Consider the following 26,671-nt stretch of genomic DNA (forward strand, 5'->3'; position numbering starts at 1 on the left):
TTTGTGGTACATGTTTGTGGTACATGTTTGTGGTACATGTTTGTGGTACATGTTTGTGGTACATGTTCGTGGTACATGTTCGTGATACATGTTTGTGTTACATGTTTGTGGTGCATGTTCGTGGTACATGTTTGTGGTGCATGTCTGTGGTGCATGTTTGTGGTACATGTTCGTGGTGCATGTTCGTGGTGCATGTTCGTGGTACATGTTTGTGGTACATGTTAGTGGTACATGTTCGTGGTACATGTTCGTGGTACATGTTTGTGGTACATGTTTGTGGTACATGTCTGTGGTACATGTCTGTGGTACATGTTTGTGGTACATGTTTGTGGTGCATGTTCGTGGTACATGTTTGTGGTACATGTTCGTGGTGCATGTTTGTGGTACATGTCTGTGGTACATGTTTGTGGTGCATGTTTGTGGTACATGTTTGTGGTACATGTTCGTGGTACATGTCTGTGGTACATGTTTGTGGTACATGTTCGTGGTGCATGTTTGTGGTAAATGTTCGTGATACATGTATATGGTACATGTTTGTGGTGCATGTTTGTGGTGCATGTCCGTGGTACATGTTCGTCGTACATGTTCGTGGTGCATGTCCGTGGTACATGTTTGTGTTACATGAGCGTAATGCATGTTTGTGGTACATGTTCGTCGTACATGTTCGTGGTGCATGTCCGTGGTACATGTTTGTGTTACATGAGCGTAATGCATGTTTGTGGTGCATGTTCGTGGTACATGTGCATGGTGCACGTTCTTATTGCATGTTGTAGAGCATCTTCTTGGATGGTCGGGAAACGTGATGCATGTTCGTGGTGCATGTATTCATGGTGGATGTTTGAGCAAATTCGTTTATGTCCGTCCATGTTCATGCAATATGTGCACTCATTTTCGAAACAAGAATTAGCCAGAAATACATTAGATGATAAGAACTATTATTATAAACGATATTAACAGCAATGCATAATGCATGCATGACATTGTATAAAATGCTCTACAAAATGTATGAAATTAAACATAGTTAAACATTTGACATGCTTTATTATCCAGAAAAAGTTATTACGGTTAAGAGTGATTATAGATGGGCTCAATTTATTCATTTAGTGTTGTTGTTTTTCTTTTCGAAAACCTACCATATTCGATTTTAGTTTATTTTACTGCGTGATTTTTCGTTGCAAATGTAGTAACATTTGTAAATTCTTTAATTCGTCAAAAATGTGTTTAGGTATCGTTTTAAACAGAAAAGTCACTTTTGGGTTTGATATGGTCAGACATCGATAATGTGGACAAAATACGAGTTACTATTATACAATATCGTCATGTTCTTATAAGATTTATGTTGCTAATTATTATTTAAAATGTGACATATCGTAATGCCCCCTTTTGCCGAAAAGCATCAGTAACGCTAATGAAAACTGATTTATATTTTGGCTTGGAATTACAATATTCTATTCAAGATTTTGTATCTGTCAGTTGCCGTGTGGTATTTGTTAACACTATGACTCAAATAAAACAAAGTTTAAAAAACATGTTTTCAACATCAAATATGTGATAAACGTCCAATAGTCATGGCCTTTGGCATTGATATATATTACCAAGAACTAATAACCTACATGATACATCATTTCCAAAAGAATTTTTAGTGGTTCGTAACAAATCGTATAACAATACATTTCAACTGAAATAAATAAGATTCTGACATGATTCATCTAACTTATAGTGTCTTTTTCCTCCTCAGAAATACGCTATAAATCACTCCATAAGTTACCCTTCATGAATAGTCATCATAAATCAATTTCAAAGTATTTTCTTAGTAATATGCAATAAATTATTTCATTCTTCCAATTACTGATACAATAATAAAAAATGGCATGATCATACATCAAATTCAAAGAATTCGTTTGCTAAGTAATTAATACGCAAGAGCTCATAATATCCGGTCACGTGTAAGTCATGTGATCATGAACAATGGGGGAATCTTACGGATTTTTTGCTGAACGACGCCAATGAAAAGCTGGTCTAAGGTACTAAATATCATGTGAGGTGTTAATATAATGAATATGGCGACGTCAGTATATAGTATTGGACATTGCGAGACCATGATCTGGCAAGTTTTGGGACTATTTTGTTGTTTCGTGTAGTAATTTCCAGAAACGGTGTTACTGGGAATAAGAATCATGGCGACTGGTCATGCAAATAAATGAACAAAAATGATCAATTTGTGGCTAATTAATATTGATTACAATGGAAAACCAATAAATAGGCATTATAAACGTCATGTCGAATTGAACGATAAACAAATTACGAAATAAGAAATAGATGTTGTTTATTTTTGGTCTTATAACCAATTAAGTCCGGCGCCGGCTAAGCGCCAAGAACCACCAAAAATGTTAAAAATAACTGATAGATATTTTACATTTTTAAAATGTTTGAATAAGTAAAAACGTTCAAAAAATATGATAGGTAGCAAGTTATTACCATTCATAATTACAATATGATTTGCAGCTGTTTTTGAAAAGTTTGAAACTTCTTTTTTGCAGGAGGATATATTTTCTATATCGTTAGAATTATCTGGTGATTGGCACTTAGATCACCTATAGGACATGATTTAAAAACAAAACCTCGTATTTAAGGCAACATCACCGTCGGTTCCCCAGCGTATCATAACCTATATCATATAGGTTATGATACGCTAGGGTGCCGAGGATGGGCAACATGTAAACAGTCTTAACTACTAGTATCCCTAAGTCTTACGGTGGTGAACGTTTTCCATTACCCATAGTCCACAAGCACACGCCCCAACCCCCTTATACACCAACCCTGCTCCGAAAACAATGCACCAAATAACTCTTTTTAAAGCTGCACTCTCACAGATTGAACGTTTTGACAACTTTTTTTATATTTTGCCTTGGAACGAGCCAAACTTTGGTAAAATCCATGGAAACCAGTTATATAAGACTGCTGAGAAAAAATCAGATCGCAGAGTTTTATATTTAAGTTCAAAAATGTTGTTTTATGCATTTTTCTTAAACCGTTAGTAACGGTTTAAGCCATAAAACATTCATTTTCGAACGGAAATATGTAAATCTGCGATCTGATTTGTATTGGTAATTCTGTGAGAGTCCAGCTTTAATACTAACATTGCCAGTTTTTAAATCAATATTTTTATTCAGGATGGGGGACGGTGGGGGACATTTTGAAATCTAAAGATGACGCGGATCTAATTTCTCGAACGTTTTAAAGCTTAACTAAAAGAACTTATTTCATAAAACCAAATTTTCATAAATTATGGTCACAACCCAGACTTTGACGCCATTTCAATCTGAAGTAGCATTCTCAATATTAAATATAGAAAGGTCATTCTGGACCACATCTTGTAATACCTAGCATTTAGTTACACCGTGCTTAAACGATCTACAGAATACAACACGTTGTAATGAAATTATAGAAAGGCAATCATTAAGACTACGATTAATCATGAAAAATTTCAACTTTCGCGGGGGTTTAAAGGTCCGGCCACTACCACTTCCGATACACACTTCCTTTGTCAGATTTTGCGTTGACAATGTTTCAGCCGATGAGGTTGTATCTAAGCCAGTTAGCCTACGCTCACTCCGCCCATTCTTGATAACTAAGATTTTGCTTCATTTCATCCAATTGTAACTGTTCACTGGGTAGCATGCTCCCGGTCTTCCATAGATTTGTGTAATAGTTAGATGACATGAAGTAAATTCTGTATGAAAAAGAATGGGCGAAGTTAGGTTAGCGAACGAGCCCTTTCTTATTCAATATGAAATTACTTCAAGTCACTAAACTGACTTAGAATACAACCTCATTGGCTGATACATTGACAACGCAGAATCTGACGCAGGGAATATGTATTGGATGAGTGGCAGTGTGCGGACCATTAAAGGCGCGCGAAAAGTGAAATGTTTAATGACTAAGTCTAGAACTTAATGATGGTCTTTGTAAAAGTAAGATGACATAAAGTAAATTCTGAATGAATAATAATAGGCGGAGTGAGCGTAGCGAAATTCTTAATGATTAAGTCTAGTGCTTAATGGTTGCCTAGCTGCAAATTCATTGCCTTATAATGTAGGTTGTATTTTAACTGCAATTTCTGCAAAGAAATTTAATAAGACGGAAAACGTCACTTTTTTGTGTCGAGTAATTGCTCATATGCACTTATTGTCGAGTGACTGAAATCGATGGGTCATTTATTATAATCATGCTTGAACTTTTCTGTAACTACAGTCGAAACTCGCTTTGCCGAACCCTGTTATCTCGAGGCTTCGATTATGTCGTCGTTGTTTTTTCAAATATTTTGGGTAATATTATACTTGATTTTATCTCGAATATTTTCCGTGGTCTCAACGACCTCGATATAACGAGTTTTGACTGTATAGTGCTTGTTGAATCTGAGCGTCAGTTGTCATTTTTTCTCATATAATTTGTGTTGTTTTTTTAGAATTGAATGATGTGCAAGGTCTTATTTCTTCGTTTGATCAGATAAGGTAAATAGTCGACATAAGTTAGTGCGAAAAGACGCTTCCTAATAGCATACCCATATTTAATATTTTTGATTCATTTCGCGACCTTCAGCTGTAAAGTTTTCATATGAAATTTACGAAATTTGCTATAAAGATGTCTTAATACAGTTATCATACTATTAAAGTGACAATCTTATTCAAAATCAATACAAACATATGTATTACAAACATAAATTCTGACTGAGAAACATTTAAGTACTAACTAAATAATGCATTTATGGAAAATATTGATAATCTGATTACAAGATTGTAACCGTGTATTTGATAGCTAAAACGCAAAAAATATTAAATGATTGGTGAATGCTAAAAGATTTACTCGGTAGAAATTATGTGTTTTATGCACATTTCTTTCAAATTAAACTCCGTATCCTTCATAAGAACCATTGTTTTTTCCCTTTATCCATCCTTTTCGGTATATTAAAAAAAATGTATTAATTGTGGTAAATCTTATTTGGGAGTAAGGATGCATCTTTAAAGTATTCAGTTTGAAATTATGCTCCAGAAAAGTTCTGCGCGTAAGAAAATGTGTGCGTCTATCTAGATAACTGAGTACGCCAGTTTGATTGCGTCCAATGGCTGACATTAAATTGACAGCGGCTCGTTTCAGTGAAGTATATTAGTCGTCACTTCGATAATCTTAAAATCTGTGAAAAATTGTCACAAATGTTAAAACGTTCATATTTGTTTTCATCAATGTATTCAATTTTAATACTGGCTTATTCACACAATTTTGTAATAAACTTGCGAAAATATAATATTTAAGTCATTTCAATTTACGATTAAGATACACTTACATAAATCTGAACCTGTACAAATGTTAAAAATAGTTACACGTTGATTTTCTAGTTTTGTTAACTTTCTGTGTTCCCTTTTAAAACTGGCTAAAGTTGAATTAAAATATATGCAGTAGTCTAATGTAAATGTGAGATTAAATTTAGTTCAAGAAACGTCTTTGATTGACTTAGATCTTTATTGGAAACGTCTCTTGACGTTGTGATTCCTTCGTTGGATGTCGATTATGTACCAATCAATTGTAACCACGGCCCCCAAGGTCCGGGGTTATACCGATGATAGCCGGGGAAATGGGCCGTGTTTTTACCTTCACGGTGGCCCCGCAGTGCCGGGTGAATGCGATGGTTTTGTATTCCCGCCAAATATAGCGGGGAATGTGCCTTACTTAGGGTTCCTGTGGTGCGGGGGCATTTGGCGGAGATTTAACCATCAGTTCGTCCGCGAAGGGCGGGGGTTTCACCCGGGCTTGGCTGGACCGAAAGCCAAAGTCCCCGCTATTCCCCGGAACTGGAGGGCCGTGGTTTCAATTGTTGGTTTCAACCAGTGACATTGTTGAAACCGCACAATATATAATAATATAATAAAGGTTAATCTCAAAATCTTGTTCAACTCATTTGACTTTATGATTAAAACAAAAAAGCGTATGATTTACGTACAGGTAAAAATATAACACCGATATTTGGCACTTTTTTATCTGATTGATTTGTGGCCACGTAGCTATTAATAAAACAAAATTGTCAAAGTCAAAATCGTTTTATCTGTAACTCAATCATATGGTTCAAAAAGGATCACTGTACAGTTTCAGCTACTGAGTTTGTCCCTACAGTTTTAAAATGAACTATTATGATCAACAAGTCAATATGAACTTAATAGAAAAAAAACTGAATAAAATATGTTGTTTGCTTTGTTCGTAAAAGATTGGATTAGCCAATTAACGCTATTTGCTTCTTAAGTCTTGCATAATTGCATTGTATTGATAAACTTACTTGTAATAGATCGTCCCATAGTTTGGTCAACCAAATATGAAGTACTATTGGGCCATTTTATTTTCGAGCGGAAAAAAATTGTCGAGAGATATTCAGTTAAATTGTATGTCCGTGTTGCAAACTAAATTGGATGTATTAGTTCCAAAATAAAATGAAATAACTTTGTCTGAGCTGACAAATACATTTGTTGCAAATTCATATCTTTATTGCTCAGAAATATTGATTCTAAAAAATGTCGTTGTTAATGATAAAATTGGACCATGACTGAATCATCATCATCCGCAGCAGCAACACGACCACCACCACCACCATCATCATCATCATCATCATCATAATCATGACGATGATGCTTGCAACGACGACGATAGAAACGAAAGATAACTTAAGAAATATCTACAGTACATACGACATCTGGATCGACTTTCATGAAGGCATGTTCTGCAACTCCTGGCAGCACTGCTTTAATGCGTCCAGTGCTTTCCGCAACATTCTTGCTATTCTCCTTTATTGCTGTCTGCAAGCTTGCCACCAAACTTGCGCTAATGTGTCCTTTATCCGCTGGAACTGCGTGTGGTGTCTCATTTTGAGTTTGCGTTTTTGTAATTAATGATTTTGAAAATACAGTTTGTAAACCACATATAAGCATAATCGTTAGTAACATCGCTGCTAAATGTCGTTCCATCTTTCATGTGGTTGCTTGCTTATTTGTACAAATGACACTTTAACTGTATGAATGTTCTAAATCTTCTTGCAAGATATACGTTGCAGTTAACACAATTTCTTTAATTTATGCCTATCTTTATTAAATTGTCTTATTATTTATTCACTTCACCGATTATCGAAATAATTCCGAAACTAACCCATATAAACCTGGACAGCCAAGCTATCCAAATCTACAGAAAAATCGAAATTATTAATCCGAATAGTCGGTCTCAGTAATTACATTTTCAACCATTATCGCCAAAGTCTAAATTCCGAATTATGCAAATCATATTACAAACATATTCGCTCCGGAAATATTAAATATTATAATTCACTCACACGGGCGTCTTTGTTTATGATTTATCACATGGAACGAGTATTTTCAGTACCAAACTGAAAAGCTGTCATACGAATTTAATTTAAAAAAAACCTGTCAGTCCATTTGTTTTAAGATAACACAAAGCCAGCTTCAGCTGTCAAAAGCAGTCTTGTACAGAGCTGATACAAATGTCAGAAAGACGTGTTACTGTTCCATAATATAAACTCAAGCGTACTTGTCAACGGCAACCTGCTTTAACGTTCCTATAAAGTCAAAACGGATGAAAGTGCGCGGTAAAATATATGAAAACGAGCGGTCCGGCCTTAACAACACAGAAAATTGTTGATAAATAGCCGTAACTCCAATTGTATGACAGTTATATAGAAATGGAATGACATGTGACGAAATGGTAGTATTATATGACTAAATTGACATGGATAAGGGTCAGTGGCAGTGTAGCTTTTTGTGATATAACCTTTGTCTCAGAATAGCATTAAATCAACAAGCAGACAGGTCTCTTGCATGAATTTGAAGGATTTTTTGGTACATGTTACATGCTTGAATTCTTAGAAGTTAATTATAGTTTTATTAATTCTTGAGGTGCTTTGTGTGTGTCTGTTCGATCTTAACCTTTTGTATCTAAACACTGACAGCAGGGCCATTGTTAATTGTTTGGCGACCTGGCTTTCAGTGTAGCACAGGGGCCGTATTCAATAAGCATCTTAGTGAATATTTTCAACTTAGTCAGAATTTCGTAATTTTTGATATCTATTATTTTAAATATACGCTACTTTTCACCATTTTCTTGCTAATTTTCACATTTTTGGTGTACAAACATTGTTCGTTTATTTAAAATTCAAATTATAAAAAGGCAATTTTTCACTAAGTTGAAAATTGTTACTAAGATGCTAAGTGAATACGGCCCCAGAATAATTTAAGGGATCGAAGTACACTAATGTGCAATTCGTAGACCTTCTGACCCCAACTTATGTTGGTTTCATTTAAACCGATTTTAGGAGGAGAAAAAAGATTATGTAAAAATTATTCCGAAGCAAGAATAACAAACATGCTGTTGTGGCCTTGATAGACTATTAGGGGAAGTGGTTTTGCCCCCCCCCCTCCTCCCAACCTCAAGGGTTAGTTAAACTTCATGACTTAACTGTTGGGTAATCTTAATTATGTTTGCAATAATCCACTTCAATTTCAATCAATTTAAACTTAGATCAACAAATACAAGCTAAAAACTAGATTTGATTTATAATACAATTCAAGATTTGTTTATTGGAGTTTATCAAGGTCTAACCGCGCCCATTGGCTGCATTATGGCTGTTCAAGATTTTACGACCTACTTCTTCTGATATACCGCAATAGATCGGAGGTTGTTTTCGATAAAAATGGCCGAGGCATTCCGAATGCCATTGATAATGATTAATATAATTTTAAGCCAATGAAACATTTCATTTTCAGATGAATATTGATCGACGTTTTATTTGCCGTACTAATTGGTTGAATCGCTAACATACTAAGAGGTTGTTCATATAATTAACGACATAACAATAATGTTTATGAATTAACGTATTGGATACTATATTGAAACATATATGGGCATAAACACGAGTGTGTACATATAAATATGTACTCCACACACTTTAACCAGCCCAACAGCGTTCATACCCCGATAAAGGCATCAAGCACGCAATTTATTCCTTAAATATAACAGATCTTAAATGTTTCAAAAACTGCTGAAAAGTTTGTGTTTCTAAAAGCAATACCGTCTCTAAAGGGGGGCGCACCCGGCGCGTGCCCCCTCTCATATCGTCCAAGTTCACTTTTTATATCAATGTGGGAGTAAAAGGTTATTAAATGTGCTCATAATGTACCATTTTCGACAACAAAATGTTCTTGAGGGAGTACCCCCAAATCCCGATGAAATCAGATTATGCCATACACTTTCGGTTCTGAGAGAGGGCGCATGTCAAAAGGATGCGCCCATAAGGTACGCCTTCTCTAACGACAATTCCTTGATCCGCTCCTGTAAGGCGTTGGTATTTCAAACGTAAATATGAACAATTGCGATATGCTCTTTTGTCAAAACGGTTAGTCTGTGAGAGTGTATTTTTCTTATTTGAAATTGGGTACACTGGATATTTAGTTGAGGGATCAAGTCCATTTCACCATGAGTAGCCTAGTAGAAAAGGCAATTTAAAATGAGTGACGTAAAAGAAAACTGTTAATTAAATGAGACGAGCTCAGAAACATATTTATGATGCTACTACAATGTTATTGGCGGTTAAATCGCCATTTTTTTTTAAAAGATCATTCAATCAAACTCAAGTAATTGTCAACAACCTCCTTCAGTAATATTCGTAATAGTTAGATGACATGAAGTAAAATTTTATGATTAAGAATGGGCGGAGTCAGCGCAGCCTAACAGACTTAACTTCATTGGCTAACACATTGACAGCGCAAACTCTGACACAGGGAATACGAGTGTATTGGATAAATGTCAGTAGGTGGACCTTTAAACACACACGGAAGTTTAAAGTCGTTATGATTTCGGGGCGGTGATTAAGTAACAAGTGGTGTGTTCAAGTGTGAGCTAATTTATACTCGCGCAAGGTCCATTCGGCGAGTTTAAAGATAAGATTGCTAGTCATTTTAGGTTTTTGGACCTTATTGTACAGACAGAATGTAACCCTGGTTAGAGCTACCCTGGTTGTTTAACGTGCACTAGGGTAAAGCACTGTTACAAGGGACCACATTTAACGATGAAGAGATTTGTCGGATCAGCCTCAAATAACAATGAATGATGTTTGCCATTGAAAGCGTTACACAATTGGGAAAAAGAACGACTGGTCAGTCCCGGTTAAATTTGACGTGCGCATTTTCATTTTGGTTGAACTCTTGCAAAATCGCTACATCTGCTGACAAATGTACTTTATGTCGTGCTATATAAATAGTGGCAGTCAAAAGTCATACATTAAAAGGACGCCGGACTATAAATGACAATGAGGTTTTGCTAATTATACGACCATTACCGTCACATTTCGCGACAAATACGAGGTGTCTTCTTCTATGTTTTTTGTAGTGTTTAACATTTTTTGCAAAAGGTCAGAACACATAAATTAACCTGTTGGTGGCCAATTCTATTCTGAAAAAAGGTTCGTGGTACGTATATTTTATATAAATACGATTATTTAGTTCCGTTTTTCTTGCGTCTATTGAGACGCATATCTGACAAAGCTAAATGAGCGTATGTTTTGTTTAAACTGGGGTTTGTCGCTTCATACCTAACGGCGTACAATATTGGAGCAAGCAAAAAAAACATGTTAATATATATACATGATCGAGTTTAATTCATTTGACTCACTCATGTTTCTGGAACAGATTATTATGGCCTTCAAGGACGTTATTTCAGCAAACATCAACATTTGCTGAAGCGTTCAAGCTGTCCGATTCGTACAGTTCTAAACTGTACGAGATAAAAATAAACGAGATATGATTGTGAGGTTACTGGTTTGAAAAAAGGTAGGTAAAACCTCTGTGATTAATTTGAAAACATTAGAATACGAAATGTCAATGTGAGGTGTTTGGTTCGAAGACAGCATACATGTACGTAAGGTAAAGGCGAGGTGACTGGTTTGAAAAAAAACGACTGTAAATATGAGCTGACTGGTTTGAAAAAAAAACGTACCGTAAATATCCCGTGACTGATTTGAAAAAAAACGCTCCTTAAATATGACGTAACTGGTTTGAAAAAATACGTACCGTAAATATGACGTGACTAGTTTGAAAAAAAATACGTACCGTAAATATTACGTGCCAGTAGACTGGTTTAAAAACAAATACGTATGTTGCTTGCCAGTAGACTGGTTTGAAAACAAATACGAATGGTGAGTGCTAGTTGCTTGGTTTGAAAACAAATACGCATGAATACGTATGGTTCGTGCAAGTAGCCTGGTTTGAAAAAAAAATACATATGGTACGTGCCAGTAGACTGGTTTGAAGACAAATACGTATTGTACGTGCTAGTAGACTGGTTATAAAACAAATACGTATGTTACGTGCGAGTTGACTGGTTTGAAAGCAAATACGAACGGTACGTGTCAGTAGACTGGTTTGAAAACAAATACGTATGGTACGTGCCAGTAGACTAGTTTGGAAACAAATACGAATGGTACGTGCCAGTAGACTAGTTTGGAAACAAATACGTATGGTACGTGCCAGATGACTGATTTGAAAACAAATGCAAATGGTACGTGCCAGTCATCAGATAACTTTTGTACGTGCCAGTCATCAGATACCTATGATACGGGCCAGTCATAGGATACCTATGGTACGTGCCAGTCGTCAGATACCTATGGTACGTGCCAGTAGACTGGTTTGAAAACAGATATGTATGTTACGTGCAAGTAGACTGGTTTGAAAACAGATATGTATGGTACGTGCAAGTAGACTGGTTTGAAAACAGATATGTATGGTACGTGCAAGTAGACTGGTTTGAAAACAGATATGTATGGTACGTGCAAGTAGACTGGTTTGAAAACAGATATGTATGCTACGTGCAAGTAGACTGGTTTGAAAACAGATATGTATGCTACGTGCAATTAGACTGGTTTGAAAACAGATATGTATGGTACGTGCAAGTAGACTGGTTTGAAAACAGATATGTATGGTACGTGCAAGTTGACTGGTTTGAAAACAGATATGTATGGTACGTGCAAGTTGACTGGTTTGAAAACAAATACGAATGGTACGTGCCAGGTAAGATCAAATTAAAAGAAATGTAAAAGTGTATTTAATATTAAAGTTGTTGTTGTTGTTTTAAATAAGGTAAATAAAAATTCTTTATTTTGAATTTGTTTTTATTACATAGGACTAAATAGATACTAAAATTAGCAAAGTGAACTATGTTAGGAAATCACTAACGAAGTTTTATGAATACTGCCCCTGATATTAAAAAAACGTGTTGTTTTATTGTGCTAGCAGCCCACATTTGGACGCCTATATAATAATAATAATAATAATAATAATAATAATAATAATAATAATAATTATAATAATAATAATAATAATAATAATAATAATAATAATTATTATTATTAATATTATTATTATTATTATTATTATTATTATTAAGCATGTAAATATTTAGAAAAAAATATGCATTAAAAAGATTCGGCGCTCTAAATCGTCACAAATTAAAGGGTATAATATGCTCTAAATGCACTTTTTCGGACTAGAAATTGTTTTAATTTTAACCCGTTTCAATTTCAGTTTCAAGGGAATGGCGAATATCTAACGCTTGTGCCCCTAAGCTACGCACCATCTTACTTTAAATCCTGGCTCCGCCCCTGGACGGTTTAAAATTTCAGAATTGTTTACATTAACTACTTTGCAAGTTGAGCGCATAGTAATTTCAGTTTAATAGATAATTAGACTTTAACTCCAAGATATAATAGTTATGTATGCACTTATAAGCTGTTTCGATTGGTAGACCTTTTCTAATACTGTCCATTTTCAAGATATCTGTATATCTATGTACGTGAAGTTAGCGGCCTAGCGGCCTGGCGGCCTAGCGGCGTGAAGTTGGCGGCCTAGCGGCCTGGCGGCCTATGTACGTGAAGTTAGCGGCCTAGCGGCCTGGCGGCTTAGCGGGGTGAAGTTGGCGGCCTAGCGGCCTGGCGGCGTGATTTTTTCTCTATTTCAAAGCAATTGTTAACGCGGTTTTTTTTTAAAACAATGATAAATCAAAGTTTTTAATTATACAGTTTCATAGAGGCCTTAAATTGTTTTCTATTCAGAGCATTTATCTTTACGTTTTATTCTAAAACAATGATGAGTTAAAATGGCCCTGAGCCAATAAACAAATAAACAGGAAATTGGCCCCTACTGTGACACCAGTGCAATTAGCAGGAGATGCACAGCAGGGAATTATCATGCCAAACATTCCTTAAACTAGGCCTTTAAAACTCCGGAAAGGGGCACTACTCTGACTGTGCGGTCGATATTAATGACCATTGTTGTCGCCCCTAAGTCGTGAGATTTAAGACTCGTACAAATTAATGTTATCATCGTCGGCTACCACTGTATATTTTCCGTTACATCTCATAATGAAGTGTAACGGAAAATGAACCGTGGTTGCCGACGATTACAATATATATATATATATATATATATATATATATATATATATATATATATATATATATATATATATATATATATATATATATATATATATAATGCATATACATTATTATAAATATTGTATTAAGTATAATATTATAATTAAAGTACATTTACATCTATAACAATTATTTACGCATTATATGAACAGAACAGAACAGAACAGAACAGAACAGATTTGTTTCGGCTTAAGCATAAAAAACAATATTAGAATCACAGTCTGTAGAGACTTAAAGCTGCACTCTCACAGATTGATTGTTTTGACAATTGTAATCTTTTTATGTCTTGAAATGAGCCAATGTTTACATAATTGTCAGACAATCAGTGGTATATGATTGCTGACAAAATATCAGATCGCAGTTTTTCAAATTAATGTTAAAAAAGTTATGATTCATCGATTAAAGCGTCACTAAAGCTTAAAGGTGCACTTTCACAGATTAAACGTTTTAACATTTTTTTATTTATTTTTTTGTCTTGGAACGAGCCAATGTTTGCGAAAATCCATGAAAACCAGTTATAAAAGACTGCTGACAAAAAAATAGATCGCAGGTTTTTATATTTAAGTTCAAAAATTGATGTTTTATGCATTTTTGTTAAACTGTTAGTAACGGTTTAAGCCATAAAACATTAATTTTCGAAAGGAAATATGAAAATCGACGATCTGATTTTTTGTCAGCAGTCTTATATCATTGGTTTGCAGATATTTACGCAAAAATTTGCTCTTTCCAAGACAAAAAATAAAAAAAAAGTTGTAAAAATGGTATATCTGTGAGAGTGCAGCTTTAAAGAAAAACATAAATATTTTTCAGCAGTATACCGAACATTGAGATTTGTTTTATTGCAAGTTATCTGTATTTACTAAATTGAAGGCACAGATGCTAAAATCAGTTGATTCTGAGACAATAAATCGCATAAAAAGGTTAAAATTGTTAATCTGTGAGAGTGCAGCTTTAAAGATCGCTTCTTGGAAAATCTGTAAAAATACGACTGGGCGTTCATACAGAATCGATTCTTAAGTTTCCATTTGTCCTTTTTCTTACTTTATTTATTTTTCGATTTTAACGTGTTTATGCTTTATTATCAATAAAGGAAAGAAAATAAGCGAGATTTTTAAAGTTACTAGGTCATGGTTTGTAAAATACACCATTTTAATTACGAAATAAAGTGTGGCAAATCAAAAGGTGTTAAAACAAAAATACAAAAAGTTGAAACCGTTCAGCAAATGCTTATAAATGCCCAAATGCCGTCTTTGAAGATCACTATTTTCATTAGCATAAGTAACGCGATTGAAAATTATTTAGGGCTGTGGTTTTGCGTCATTGGTTGATTGACATTATTAGGTGATGTTATCAATGTATTATTAACAACATATCCATATAATTTCTCCAAGTTCCGCTGGCCATGTGGGCTAAATGGCTGTTTCTACTTTTTCTTGATTTTATGGGGTGGGTTCGAACGCCAATAGACAAAAGTACTTGTTAATGCTATAACTGTATTTTTTTCTGCACTTTCGATATCATAAAGAAAAATAATGATAAAATAAGTGTATTTAGATGTATTACCGGGAAAACTAATTTTTAGTCCAAACACATGAGCGAGTCACTTTAATATTTTTTTATCAATATATATAACCCATTAAGTCAGAGGTCACCGATAAACGCCACGGTCGAAAAATCGATCGGTTAATGCAAAATGAACACAGATTTTTATCGTACAAAAAAATCAAGCGTGAATGTAAATATAAGCGTTCGATCTAAATGAAGACGGTCAACAAATATAAATACATATATATACAGTATACAGTATTAAATATACGACTCTAATCTCTGAGTATTCGCCTACCGCCTCAGGCCGTACTAGATTTAATCAGTGTTTAAAATTAGTTCGAATTACAAAGCTGAACAAAACAGGTAATATTGAAGAAAATAATCAATTTCTCTTTACATCAACTGCCATTGAGAATTGATTTCACAAGTGGAAGTCTGAAAGAATAATATACATTTACATGACGCCAATTGACTTCATTCGACCGCTCCACCTCAGCTTTCCGCTAAATACTTCATCAATTGTGTCGCTTTCAGCGTGCCAATTTCATCATTATGCATGCACGCTTCGATGACCGCTTTATCTTTGTCCGCCACCTTGGACGGTATGGGCTTGTGACCACCAAACAAATTTCATATATACTAATGCACCAGTCAATTGTAACCATGCACCCCCACCCCCTGGTCCGGGGGTATACCTGGGTTGGCCTGGGAAATTAGCGGTGTTTTATATTCCAGGTGGCCACGCAGTGCCGGGTGAATGCGACGTTTTTCCTTTGCGCAAAAATAGTGGGGAATGGGCCTTACCGAAGCTCCCTGATATGAGGGGGCATTTGACGGGGATTTGACCAGCAGTTCGTCCCCGCAGGACGGGGATCTTACCCGTGCTTGGCTGGACTGAAAGTCAAAGTCCCTGCTATTCCCCGGACCTTGGGGGGGGGGGGGCTGTGATTACAATTGACTGGTGCATAATCAACACGAAATAACAGCGTTAGAAAAAAACTTACATTTCTTGTAAGAAAAATAAATTTGACGGAACGTTACAACTCTTACAACGATAAAGTGATCACATCCGGCGTAGGAGTACAAACTATACCGTGGAAATGTTAACAACATTAAGTAGATCAAGTTAGATACAGCATGCTCAGCACAAACTACCTGATTCACTGTTATGTGTTTATTAAGAGAGGAAAGGGCATGAGCCACTAAGTAGTCTCTTCCGTAATGGTGTAGATTGCCCTATATTCACCGGAAACAGTTAATTGACTAACGTCAAATGTTAAACAAGGGACTTTGATAAGGTACAATAAAATGAATATCATTTATTCACTATTTATCAATAGTTGCATGTTATTTTAATCATTTTATTATGTTTGTCCTAACCTAAAACGTAGTATGTTTATGTTGTTTTGTGTTTGATTTTCCATATAAAAGTATAAGACTACCAACCCAACGACGCTAAACACAGAATGAATTTGGCATGGCCATATGGATATAAAACACAGTTTGTTGAGCATGAAAATGGATAGTTTCAAAGAACAAAGTTCAATCAACACTAATAAATTATCACATTAGGGAATGCGTAATAGATCCAGGCCGCCATATACAAAACGCAACAAGCAGAAATAGTCCGTGTAGTCAAGGACGTAAGATGTGACTTCAAATATAAAGTAGGGACACCAGTAGTATGTCATGCTTTTAAAATCACGGGTACCTCAAATTGACATTTGTATTCTTTTTTTATAAAACACACACAGAATATTAATTTAAAAAAAAACTTAATTTAAAATATTAATTGATCAATATGACCCTTTTCTTCTTGTAGCGATTTTTTGTATATTAACATGCACAATGTGAAGAGGGGCAGTTTCCCAGAGCGCAATTTTTGCAACACCAGTCTTTCATTGAAGGGTTCGCGGAGTAGGGCCAAACTGCTTTGCACGTGCACGCCGTTTCCTTTCCCGTGCATGTGCAGTGACTAGCCGGGCAATATCCGGCCGCGCAGTTTGTTTCGCACCACTGGTCCATGCTCGCGCCCGACAAAGCCGAAGTTGCTCTGCATTTGTTGCTTCCGGATTCCTCCGTAGTCGTAGTTATAGACTTCTCAGAAGTGGTTTGACGTTTAGTTGTAGAATCCGGTGCTGTTGTTGTTAATTGATCAGTTGTAGTTCTTTTCGTTGTTGTAGTTGTCTGAAGTGTTTCCGTAGAAGTTGGTTCAGCTGTTTTGGTTGTTGGTTGGTCAGTATGTTGAGTCGTGGCTTTCTGAGTTGTTGTTTGAGAAGTTGTTGTTTCTGAAGTGACGTCAGTTCCGGTCGTGTCGTCATAGATACGAATGTCTGCGCAGTTCCAGAAGTTTTCTTGCGCATCGCCACAACCGACGCAACATCCTGTTTCGTCACACCCCCAGTTGTTTCCTGCACCAAAATAAATATAGCCTTAATTCATTCGGAGATCCTGGACCATTTTTTATCGAAAACAACCTTGGATGTATGCCGGTACATCAGTTGAAGTAGTTCGTACTTTTTAAATTATATCATTAATTAAATGCAGTGTTTTAGTTTGTATTTATTGATTTAAGTTTAAATGGATTGCCAGTGAAGTGTATAATTGCAAACATAATTAATATTCCTAAGATTTAAGCCATTAAGTTTAATTGCTAATTAAAATTACTACGCGATCTACTTGCAGCGGACTTAAACAGTACCGTTTTCTGGCTATGAAAACCGTCGTTATTCATCCGAGGTTGTTTTCGATAAAAATGGCCCAGGAATTCGGAATTAATTTACATACCCTTAAAGGCCTCGGATTATAACTATACTTAAAGGCCTGGTTTAAGCATTCTATAAGTGACCACCCCCCACCCACCCCCACCCCCCACCCCCCCAAAAAACAACAACAAACAAACAAAACAAAAAGTGTAATTGTACACAACCTCTGTTAATTGATCTTAATCTTATTGCCTAATTGGCTTATCAGATCTCCAATCTGAGTATCCTGCTGTGCAGTTTTCGATGTTTTATTATAAGAATGGACACTAATGTACGTGAAGTTAGCGGCCTAGCGGCCTAGCGGCCTAACGGCGTGAAGTTAGCGGCCAAGCGGCCTAGCGGCCTAGCGGCGTGAAGTTAGCGGCCTGGCGGCCTAGCGGCCTAGCGGCGTGAAGTTGGCGGCCTAGCGGCCTAATTATTTTTTCTATGTCCAAGCAATTGTTAATGCGTTTTTTTTAAAAAAAACAATGATAAATCAAGGTTTTTTATTCATATAGTTACATAGCGGCCTTAAATTGTTATCTATTCAGAATATCTTTCTTTATCTTTCATTCTAAAACAATTTTAAATTAACTGTTTTATGCACATAATATCACTCTGAAGCGTTTTTCAACTTTTTTTCAAAAAAGTCGATCGAGCACTTCAGCGGCCTAGCGGCCTAGCGGCGTGAAGTTAGCGGCCTGGCGGCCTAGCAGCCTAGCGGCCTAAAATGGTATCCTATTTCAAAGAATGAATACATGCATTTTCTTCTAAAACAATGACATCTTAGCTATTTTTATGCACAAATTAACACTTTGAAGCTATTAGCGATTATCAACATTTTTTTTTAAAAGCGTCAATTAAGCAGTCAGCTATTTCAAATCATTAAAAATGCCTGATCTTCTAAAACAATGATATATTTACTGCTTTTATGCACAAATTATCACTCTAAAGCGTTTTTTATTTTATTTTTTTAAAAGTTCATCGAGCACTTCAGCGGCCTAGCGGCCTAGCGGCGTGAAGTTAGCGGCCTGGCGGCCTAGCGGCCTAAAATTGTTTCCTATTTCAAACCATGTATACATGCATTTTCTTCTAAAACAATGACATATTAACTGTTTTTATGCACAAATTAACACTTTGAAGCTATTAGCGATAATCAACAGGTTTTTTTTTTCAAAAGTGTCGATAAAGCAGTCAGCTATTTCAAAGCATTAAACATGCCTATTCTTCTAAAACAATGATGTATTTACTGTTTTTATGCACAAATTATCACTCTGAAGCGTTTTTCAATTCTTTTCCAAAAAAGTCGATCGAGCACTTCAGCGGCCTAGCGGCCTAGCGGCGTGAAGTTAGCGGCCTGGCGGCCTAGCGGCCTAGCGGCCTAGCGGCCTAAAATGGTTTCCTATTTCAAAGCATGTTTACATGCATTTTCTTCTTAAACAATGACATATTAACTGTTTGAATGCACAAATTAACACTTTGAAGCTATTAGCGATAATCAACATATTTTTTTTCTTTCAAAAAAGTCGATTGAGCAGTCATCTATTTCAAAGCATTAAACATGGCTGATCTTCTAAAACAGTGATGTATTTGCTGTTTTTATGCACAAATTATCACTCTAAAGCGTTTTGTTTTTTGTTTTGTTTTTTTTTCAAAAAAAATTGATCGAGCACTTCAGCGGCCTAGCGGCCTAGCGGCGTGAAGTTAGCGGCCTAGCGGCCTAGCGGCCTGGCGGCCTAAAATGCTCTCCTATTTCAAAGCATGTTTACATGCATTTTCTTCTAAAAAAATGATATGTTAACTGTTTTTATGCACAGACTATCACTCTGAGGCGATTATCAACATATTTTTGAGAAGGATAGGCATGTTCACATGCTTTGAAAAGCTGACTGCTTGTTCGACTTTTTGAAAAAAAGGTTGATAATCGCCTCAGAGTGATAGTGTTTGCTTAAAACAGATAATATATCATTGTTTTAGAAAACAATGCATGTATACATGCTTTGAAATAGGATACCATTTTAGGCCGCTAGGCCGCTAGGCCGCCAGGCCGCTAACTTCACGCCGCTAGGCCGCTAGGCCGCTGAAGTGCTCGATCGACTTTTTGAAAAAAAGTTGAAAAACGCTTCAGAGTGATATTATGTGCCTAAAAACAGTAAATACATCATTGTTTTAGAAGAATAGGCATGTTTAATGCATTGAAATAGCTGACTGCTTTATCGACACTTTTGAAAAAAAACTGTTGATAATCGCTAATAGCTTCAAAGTGTTAATTTGTGCATAAAAACAGTAAATACATCATTGTTTTAGAAGAACAGGCATGTTTAATGCTTTGAAATAGCTGACTGCTTTATCGACACTTTTGAAAAAAAACACCTGTTGATAATTGCTAATAGCTTCAAAGTGTTAATTTGTACATAAAAACAGTTAATATATCATTGTTTTAAAAGAAAATGCATGTATACATGGTTTGAAATAGGAAACAATTTTAGGCCGCTAAGCCGCTAGGCCGCAAGGCCGCTAACTTCACGCCGCTAGGCCGCTGAAGTGCTCGATCAACTTTTTTGAAAATAAAAATAAAAAAAACGCTTTAGAGTGATAATTTGTGCATAAAAACAGTAAATACATTATTGTTTTAGAAGATCAGCCATGTTTAATGCTTTGAAATAGCTGACTGCTCAATCGACTTTTTGAAAAAAAAAATATGTTGATTATCGCTAATAGCTTCAAAGTGTTAATTTGTGCATTCAAACAGTTGATATGTCATTGTTTTAGAAGAAAATGCATGTATTCATGCTTTGAAATAGGATACCATTTTAGGCCGCTAGGCCGCTAGGCCGCCAGGCCGCTAACTTCACGCCGCTAGGCCGCTAGGCCGCTGAAGTGCTCGATCGACTTTTTTGAAAAAAAGTTGAAAAACGCTTCAGAGTGATATTATGTGCATAAAAACAGTAAATACATCATTGTTTTAGAAGAACAGGCATGTTTAATGCTTTAAAATAGCTGAATGCTTTATCGACACTTTTGAAAAAAAAACTGTTGATAATCGCTAATAGCTTCAAAGTGTTAATTTGTGCATAAAAACAGTAAATATATCATTGTTTAAAAGAAAATGCATGTATACATGGTTTGAAAAAGGAAACAATTTTAGGCCGCTAGGCCGCTAGGCCGCTGAAGTGCTCGATCAACTTTTTTGAAAAAAAAAAACGCTTAAGAGTGATAATTTGTGCATAAAAACAGCAAATACATCATTGTTTGAGAAGATCAGCCATGTTTAATGCTTTGAAATAGCTGACTGCTCAATCGACTTTTTGAGAAAAAAAATATGTTGATTATCGCTAATAGCTTCAAAGTGTTAATTTGTGCATCCAAACAGTTAATATGTCATTGTTTAAGAAGAAAATACATGTATACATGGTTTGAAATAGGAAACCATTTTAGGCCGCTAGGCCGCTAGGCCGCCAGGCCGCTAACTTCACGCCGCTAGGCCGCTAGGCCGCTAGGCCGCTGAATTGCTCGATCGACTTTTTTTGGAAAAGAATTGAAAAACGCTTCAGAGTGATAATTTGTGCATAAAAACAGTAAATATATCATTGTTTTAGAAGAACAGGCATGTTTAATGCTTTGAAATAGCTGACTGCTTTATCGACACTTTTGAAAAAAAACTGTTGATAATCGCTAATAGCTTCAAAGTGTTAATTTGTGCATAAAACAGTTAATATGTCATTGTTTTAGAAGAAAATGCATGTATACATGGTTTGAAATAGGATACCATTTTAGGCCGCTAGGCCGCCAGGCCGCCAACTTCACGCCGCTAGGCCGCTAGGCCGCTAGGCCGCTAGGCCGCTGAAGTGCTTGATCGACTTTTTTGAAAAAAAGTTGAAAAACGCTTCAGAGTGATAATTTGTGCATAAAACAGTTAATTTTAAATTGTTTTAGAATAAAAGGTAAAGAAAAATATTCTGAATAGATAACAATTTAAGGCCGATATGTAACTATATGAATAAAAAACCTTGATTTATCATTGTTTTAAAAAAAACGCATTAACAATTGCTTGGACATAGAAAAAATAATTAGGCCGCCAGGCCGCTAGGCCGCTAGGCCGCCAACTTCACGCCGCTAGGCCGCTAGGCCGCCAGGCCGCTAACTTCACGCCGCTAGGCCGCTAGGCCGCTAACTTCACGCCGCTATGCCGCTAGGCCGCTAGGCCGCTAACTTCACGTACATCATTTATGTACACTAAATGGCCCTGAGCCAATAAACGATTGCACAGGAAATTGCCCCCTACTGTGACACAAGTGCAATTAGCAGGAGATGCACTGTAGGGGATTATCATGCCAAACATTCCTTAAACTAAGCCTTTAAGTTACAAAAATGGAAAGAATACAAACGATCAGCAGTTAATGTTATCTGTTCATTTATATAAATAATATTTCCTGTTATAAATTAATCATGTCCATAATTACAATAAAACAGTTATAAAAATAGTTTTCGAGAAGATATTGTTCAGGCCTGAACTCCCTGACAGTTCTTAAGTCTTAAATAACAATATTAAGATAAGCTTACTCTTTCTATAATTTTCGTAATATTTCCATTTTTAAAGTTTCTGTTAGCGTTCTTTTAGAGTCTTTAAACTTAAAATATGAATGATCTGTACGATCTTCAGTATGAACGATTTTATATTGATCGAAATCTAATTGAAATAAGGCACTTGAGCCCCTTAAATTTAAGAAGCTTCGAGAAATTTGGGCCTGATGGAGATGGCTTCGTGCCGATTTAATGGACAATGAATAGTGCAAGGCAGTGACAAACATTGTTAACCGATGAAGCTCTTCATATTTAGACTGTTTTGACTTTGAAAAACATTATTTTATGACCCACCCATTTAAAGATCTATAGTATGTGTACATATCGATTTTTAGTTGCTTGCTGGTCGCAAGATTGACGTAACAATCAAATTGAAAGCGAATGAAGGAGTATGGTGGGGATTGTGGTAATTCCAAATAATCCCAACCCGTAATAGTTTATCCGGTTAGCGCATACGTTTATCACCGAGGCGACCCAGGCTCGATTCCCGTCCTGTGTGAATGTGAGTTTGGTTGGTGATAACCAAGAGGTACAAGAGGGTTTTCTCCGAGTTCTCCGGTTTCCATCGTAACACAAGACCATGCTCTCGCGCAACATCGTGCCAACGAGAGTGACTAAATATAAGTAAATATAACCTTCAATCTTCACAATTGTTGTAAAATAGAAAAAAAATGAACTTGAACCATGATTGACTACTTAATACACATCTTTGATACTAACCGGCCTGATATTTCCAGTGCAGGACGCAATTTTCACACGTCACGTCATCAGGAAGTTGTAATTTCACGTGGAAGCTGCCAGCACCATTCACGTAGTTCTTCACGAGGTCATAGCGCGTGCTTTCGTCTTCGATGACAAGCACGTGCTGATCCAGACACTCCATGGTGACGGCAGTGTTGCTATTTCGGAGGGGACACAATCTGCAAAAAGAAATGATTGATTGATGTATCGATCTATTTATTGTTGATTGATTGAATTATATGTGAATTATGTGTCGATTTCTTGTACTGGTTTTGCAGGTTTAAACAGTTTTATTTTATTTTATAACACATAATATATACATATACATGTACAACATTACATATACATGTAAAGGATTTAGGAGGAAGCCAAAGGCGTATACGGAACCCCTTTCCTCTGTCCTGTTTTGTAAACAAGGCAGTCCAGTTAGCGTTCTCGCTCTCCACCTTAGCGTCCGAGGTTCGATTCCCGGCCAGTGTATATGTGAGTTTGGTTTGTGGTCACCAAGCCGAACAAGTGGGTTTTCTCTGGGTACTCCGGTTCCCCAACAACAGAAGACCATACTCTCGCGAAACATCGAACCAACGAGAGTCACTTAGCATAAGATAGTGTATCCTTCTTCATAATTGTTGTAAACCAGATAAATTTTAACTAAACTAAATAAGGTTGTTTTATGGTATTTGGGCATGTGTTGAATAGCTATGGAAATTTTATAAATAAGATGAAATGAACCTATAAACGGGCAAGATTTTGATCATTCAAGTTAAATTTAACGAAGAAAAATATACTCGGCGATGACGGGAGTTCGAACCACAGGCGGCAGTTGCGTTGACATGACCCACCCTATGGCCACATCCCCTCCGTAATAAAAAAATCATGGTTATATAAATACTATACTGTAAGGGGAGTTTGATAAAAAAAAAAAGAAACATATTCTACCTGAATTCCCACCATCCTCTGTGATTGGCTGTCAGTTTGATTGTGACGTCAATCTTGCTACCCATGACGTAACTGCGAACTATAGTACCCGTGACGTACTTCCCGCCAATATCCTCGTTCTCTTTGATGACGTCAGCATAGTTATCGCCACACACACCACAGTTTCCACCATTCTTGTTCCATTGAACCTGCAATAACAATCCAAATTTGTATTGATTCCTGATAAAAAGTTTGTAACCGTGTAATAAATAGCAAAAAAAACCGCAAAATTTTTAAATGATCGGTGAGTGCTAAAAGATTTATAATGATGTACTATCGTTTCATAAAGTAGAAATATCGTGTTTTTGTACCTTTCTTTCAAATTAAACTCGGTATCCACTGTTTTCAAAATCAATTCAACATTTTTGATAAATTAAAACCTTGTTATTAATTGTGGTAAATCTGATTTTGGAGTAAGAGTGCATCTTTAAAGGCCTAGTTAAAGCCTTCTGTAACTACCCCCCCCCCCCCAACCTATGTACACATCCTCTGTGTATTGATCTTAATCATCTTGCGATGATCCCTCTTATCAGATCTCTGATCTGAGTATCCTGCTGTGCAGTTTGGGAGGATTTCTTATAAAATGGACCCTAAATGGCCATCAGCCAATAAACGAATACACAGGAAATTGGCCCCTTCTGTGACACCAGTGCAATAAGCAGGAGATTCACAGCAGGGGGTTGTCATGCAAAACATTCCTAAAACAAGCCCTTTAAGCCGTAAAACAATCGTCTCGAAAAAGAATTAAATCATACTTACGGACGCTCCACCACAGAACAGTTCGTTATCCTGGTAGTTGACGGGCGTGTTGAAGCCCAACCTCCACGCAGAGGACCTTTGCGGGGGATCATACATATACCCGTGACCTTTGACCTCGCGTAATGTTACCACAGCGACCGTTACAAGCAAAAAACGAGAAATTTTGTCTGTAAACATATCGTTTCAATTTTGAGTATTTTTTTTTTAAATGACACTCACCGCAGCCCTTCTTTCTTTGTTTATGCGATATTGTCCTTTAAATTTCGTTTGACTTTAGGAAAATAAATACATGTAGCTCTCTTTCCAATCAAATTAACTTCGGCATGGTTTTAAGATATTGCGCTTGTATAATTCTTTAAATTTATTCAGTTGACGTTATTCTCTTATTCAAAAATTCAATAAATCGAACGTTTTGTAAACACACGAAACTTGAATAACACTTTCAGACAAAGTCTCAACAGAGTCCGTCATAAATTTTACATTTTTCGTTACACTACAAGTACGATCAATGTCACTTATATTTTTCAAGAACTAATCTGATGACACAGTTTGGTACACAAAGCTACGGAAAGAACAACTTAATATCATCCGATATTTATAAAAGCCACCTCCGTTTGTTTATCTTGCGAGATCCAATCATAGGTTGTACTTAGTCACATTTTGGTCACCCAGAGAGACCGGTCCCTTGTTTTTGGCCTGATACCAATCTACTAGCCGGATTTCACACTGTTTAATGACGTAATGTTGAATACACGTGATTGTTATCTTTTCTTTAATGGCGGCTATATTTTCTCTTGATAGGGTCAATATTGATGAATGTTGAACTGGCTATGTAATTATATTATTTTAAGAGATATACTATACAATCTCCACTGATGCACGCACCCAAATAAATTTAACAAATTTATAATAGTCTATTAAGATTGTTTTCGTTCGATGAAATATTAACAAAATCTAAATTAAAATTAATATATAAAATATCAATAATTAATAAAACATTAGTAAATGTATGACTTGAAGTTCTTAGTTGCTTGCCTCTTGTGACTTTGGATATTGATTTTCGAAAAAAACCACATGTTTCTTACGTTTTATTTTAAAGCCATTTCTACAAAAATATATATCATTCGATATAGCAATCCCGTTAAAACAGTGTCCTGATCGAAGGCAATTTCAATGATTGCATGGAGTAATTGACCCCAAGCAGACTCGGACTTTGAAGGACCCACTCCCCTTAAATGTACAAAACAACTTGTTTTAATATCAATCTTAGATAAAGAAATAAATCAATTTCACCAAAACGCACCATTGAACATTTAAGACTAAAAATAGCTCAATGATTGGGCCGGGGGGGGGGGCAACACTCAGACTCCTACCCACTTTAAAATCACCACTTTCTCTGGTTTTGAGGGAGTATGCATACAAATAATGCACCCATAAGTCCAACCGCCTCTTAAACTCACTCTCTGTATACTTAGCCATATATACCAGAGTAAATACATGTCTATATTAGCTAACCGTACCTAAAACAGGAATGATTTTACATAAACAAATAACCAAACCAAATAAACGGTTATTTGTTTAGTTCGATGCAGTATACAATTTACGATTAATGCACATATCTGTCATTTTGAGGTCATATTAAACCGATATTGTAATCCATGTACAGTATATATACTAACTTATACTATTCAAGATGCACTATTACTCCCAAGTAAGATTTAAAACATTGAATCAAATTGTTTCAATATACCAAAAAGGATGAACAAATGTCGAAAACTAT

The 26,671-nt window shown here is 36.0% G+C and overlaps 2 protein-coding genes across 2 annotated transcripts in view; both read right to left on the reverse strand.

Annotated features, from left to right (window-relative positions):
• Window positions 1-7,287, reverse strand: part of LOC128221809 (uncharacterized) — a 38,449-nt gene extending 31,162 nt beyond the window's left edge. Inside the window, exon 1 of the mRNA XM_052930412.1 lies at window positions 6,735-7,287. Within this exon, the coding sequence (XP_052786372.1) occupies window positions 6,735-7,010 (276 nt within the window). The 5' untranslated portion in view covers window positions 7,011-7,287. The remainder of the gene's footprint in view (window positions 1-6,734) is intronic.
• Window positions 7,288-16,389: 9,102 nt separating this feature from the next.
• Window positions 16,390-25,537, reverse strand: LOC128221816 (uncharacterized). Its single transcript, XM_052930417.1, has 4 exons — window positions 24,892-25,537; window positions 24,094-24,281; window positions 23,134-23,333; window positions 16,390-17,496 (listed from the first exon to the last, which is right to left on the reverse strand). The coding sequence occupies exons 1-4, from the start codon at window positions 25,066-25,068 to the stop codon at window positions 16,922-16,924; spliced, it is 1,140 nt and encodes a 379-aa protein (XP_052786377.1). The 5' UTR covers window positions 25,069-25,537; the 3' UTR covers window positions 16,390-16,921.
• Window positions 25,538-26,671: the final 1,134 nt, after the last annotated feature.

This window comes from Mya arenaria, chromosome 16 (genome assembly GCF_026914265.1).
Source record: "Mya arenaria isolate MELC-2E11 chromosome 16, ASM2691426v1".
Taxonomy (NCBI): domain Eukaryota; kingdom Metazoa; phylum Mollusca; class Bivalvia; order Myida; family Myidae; genus Mya; species Mya arenaria.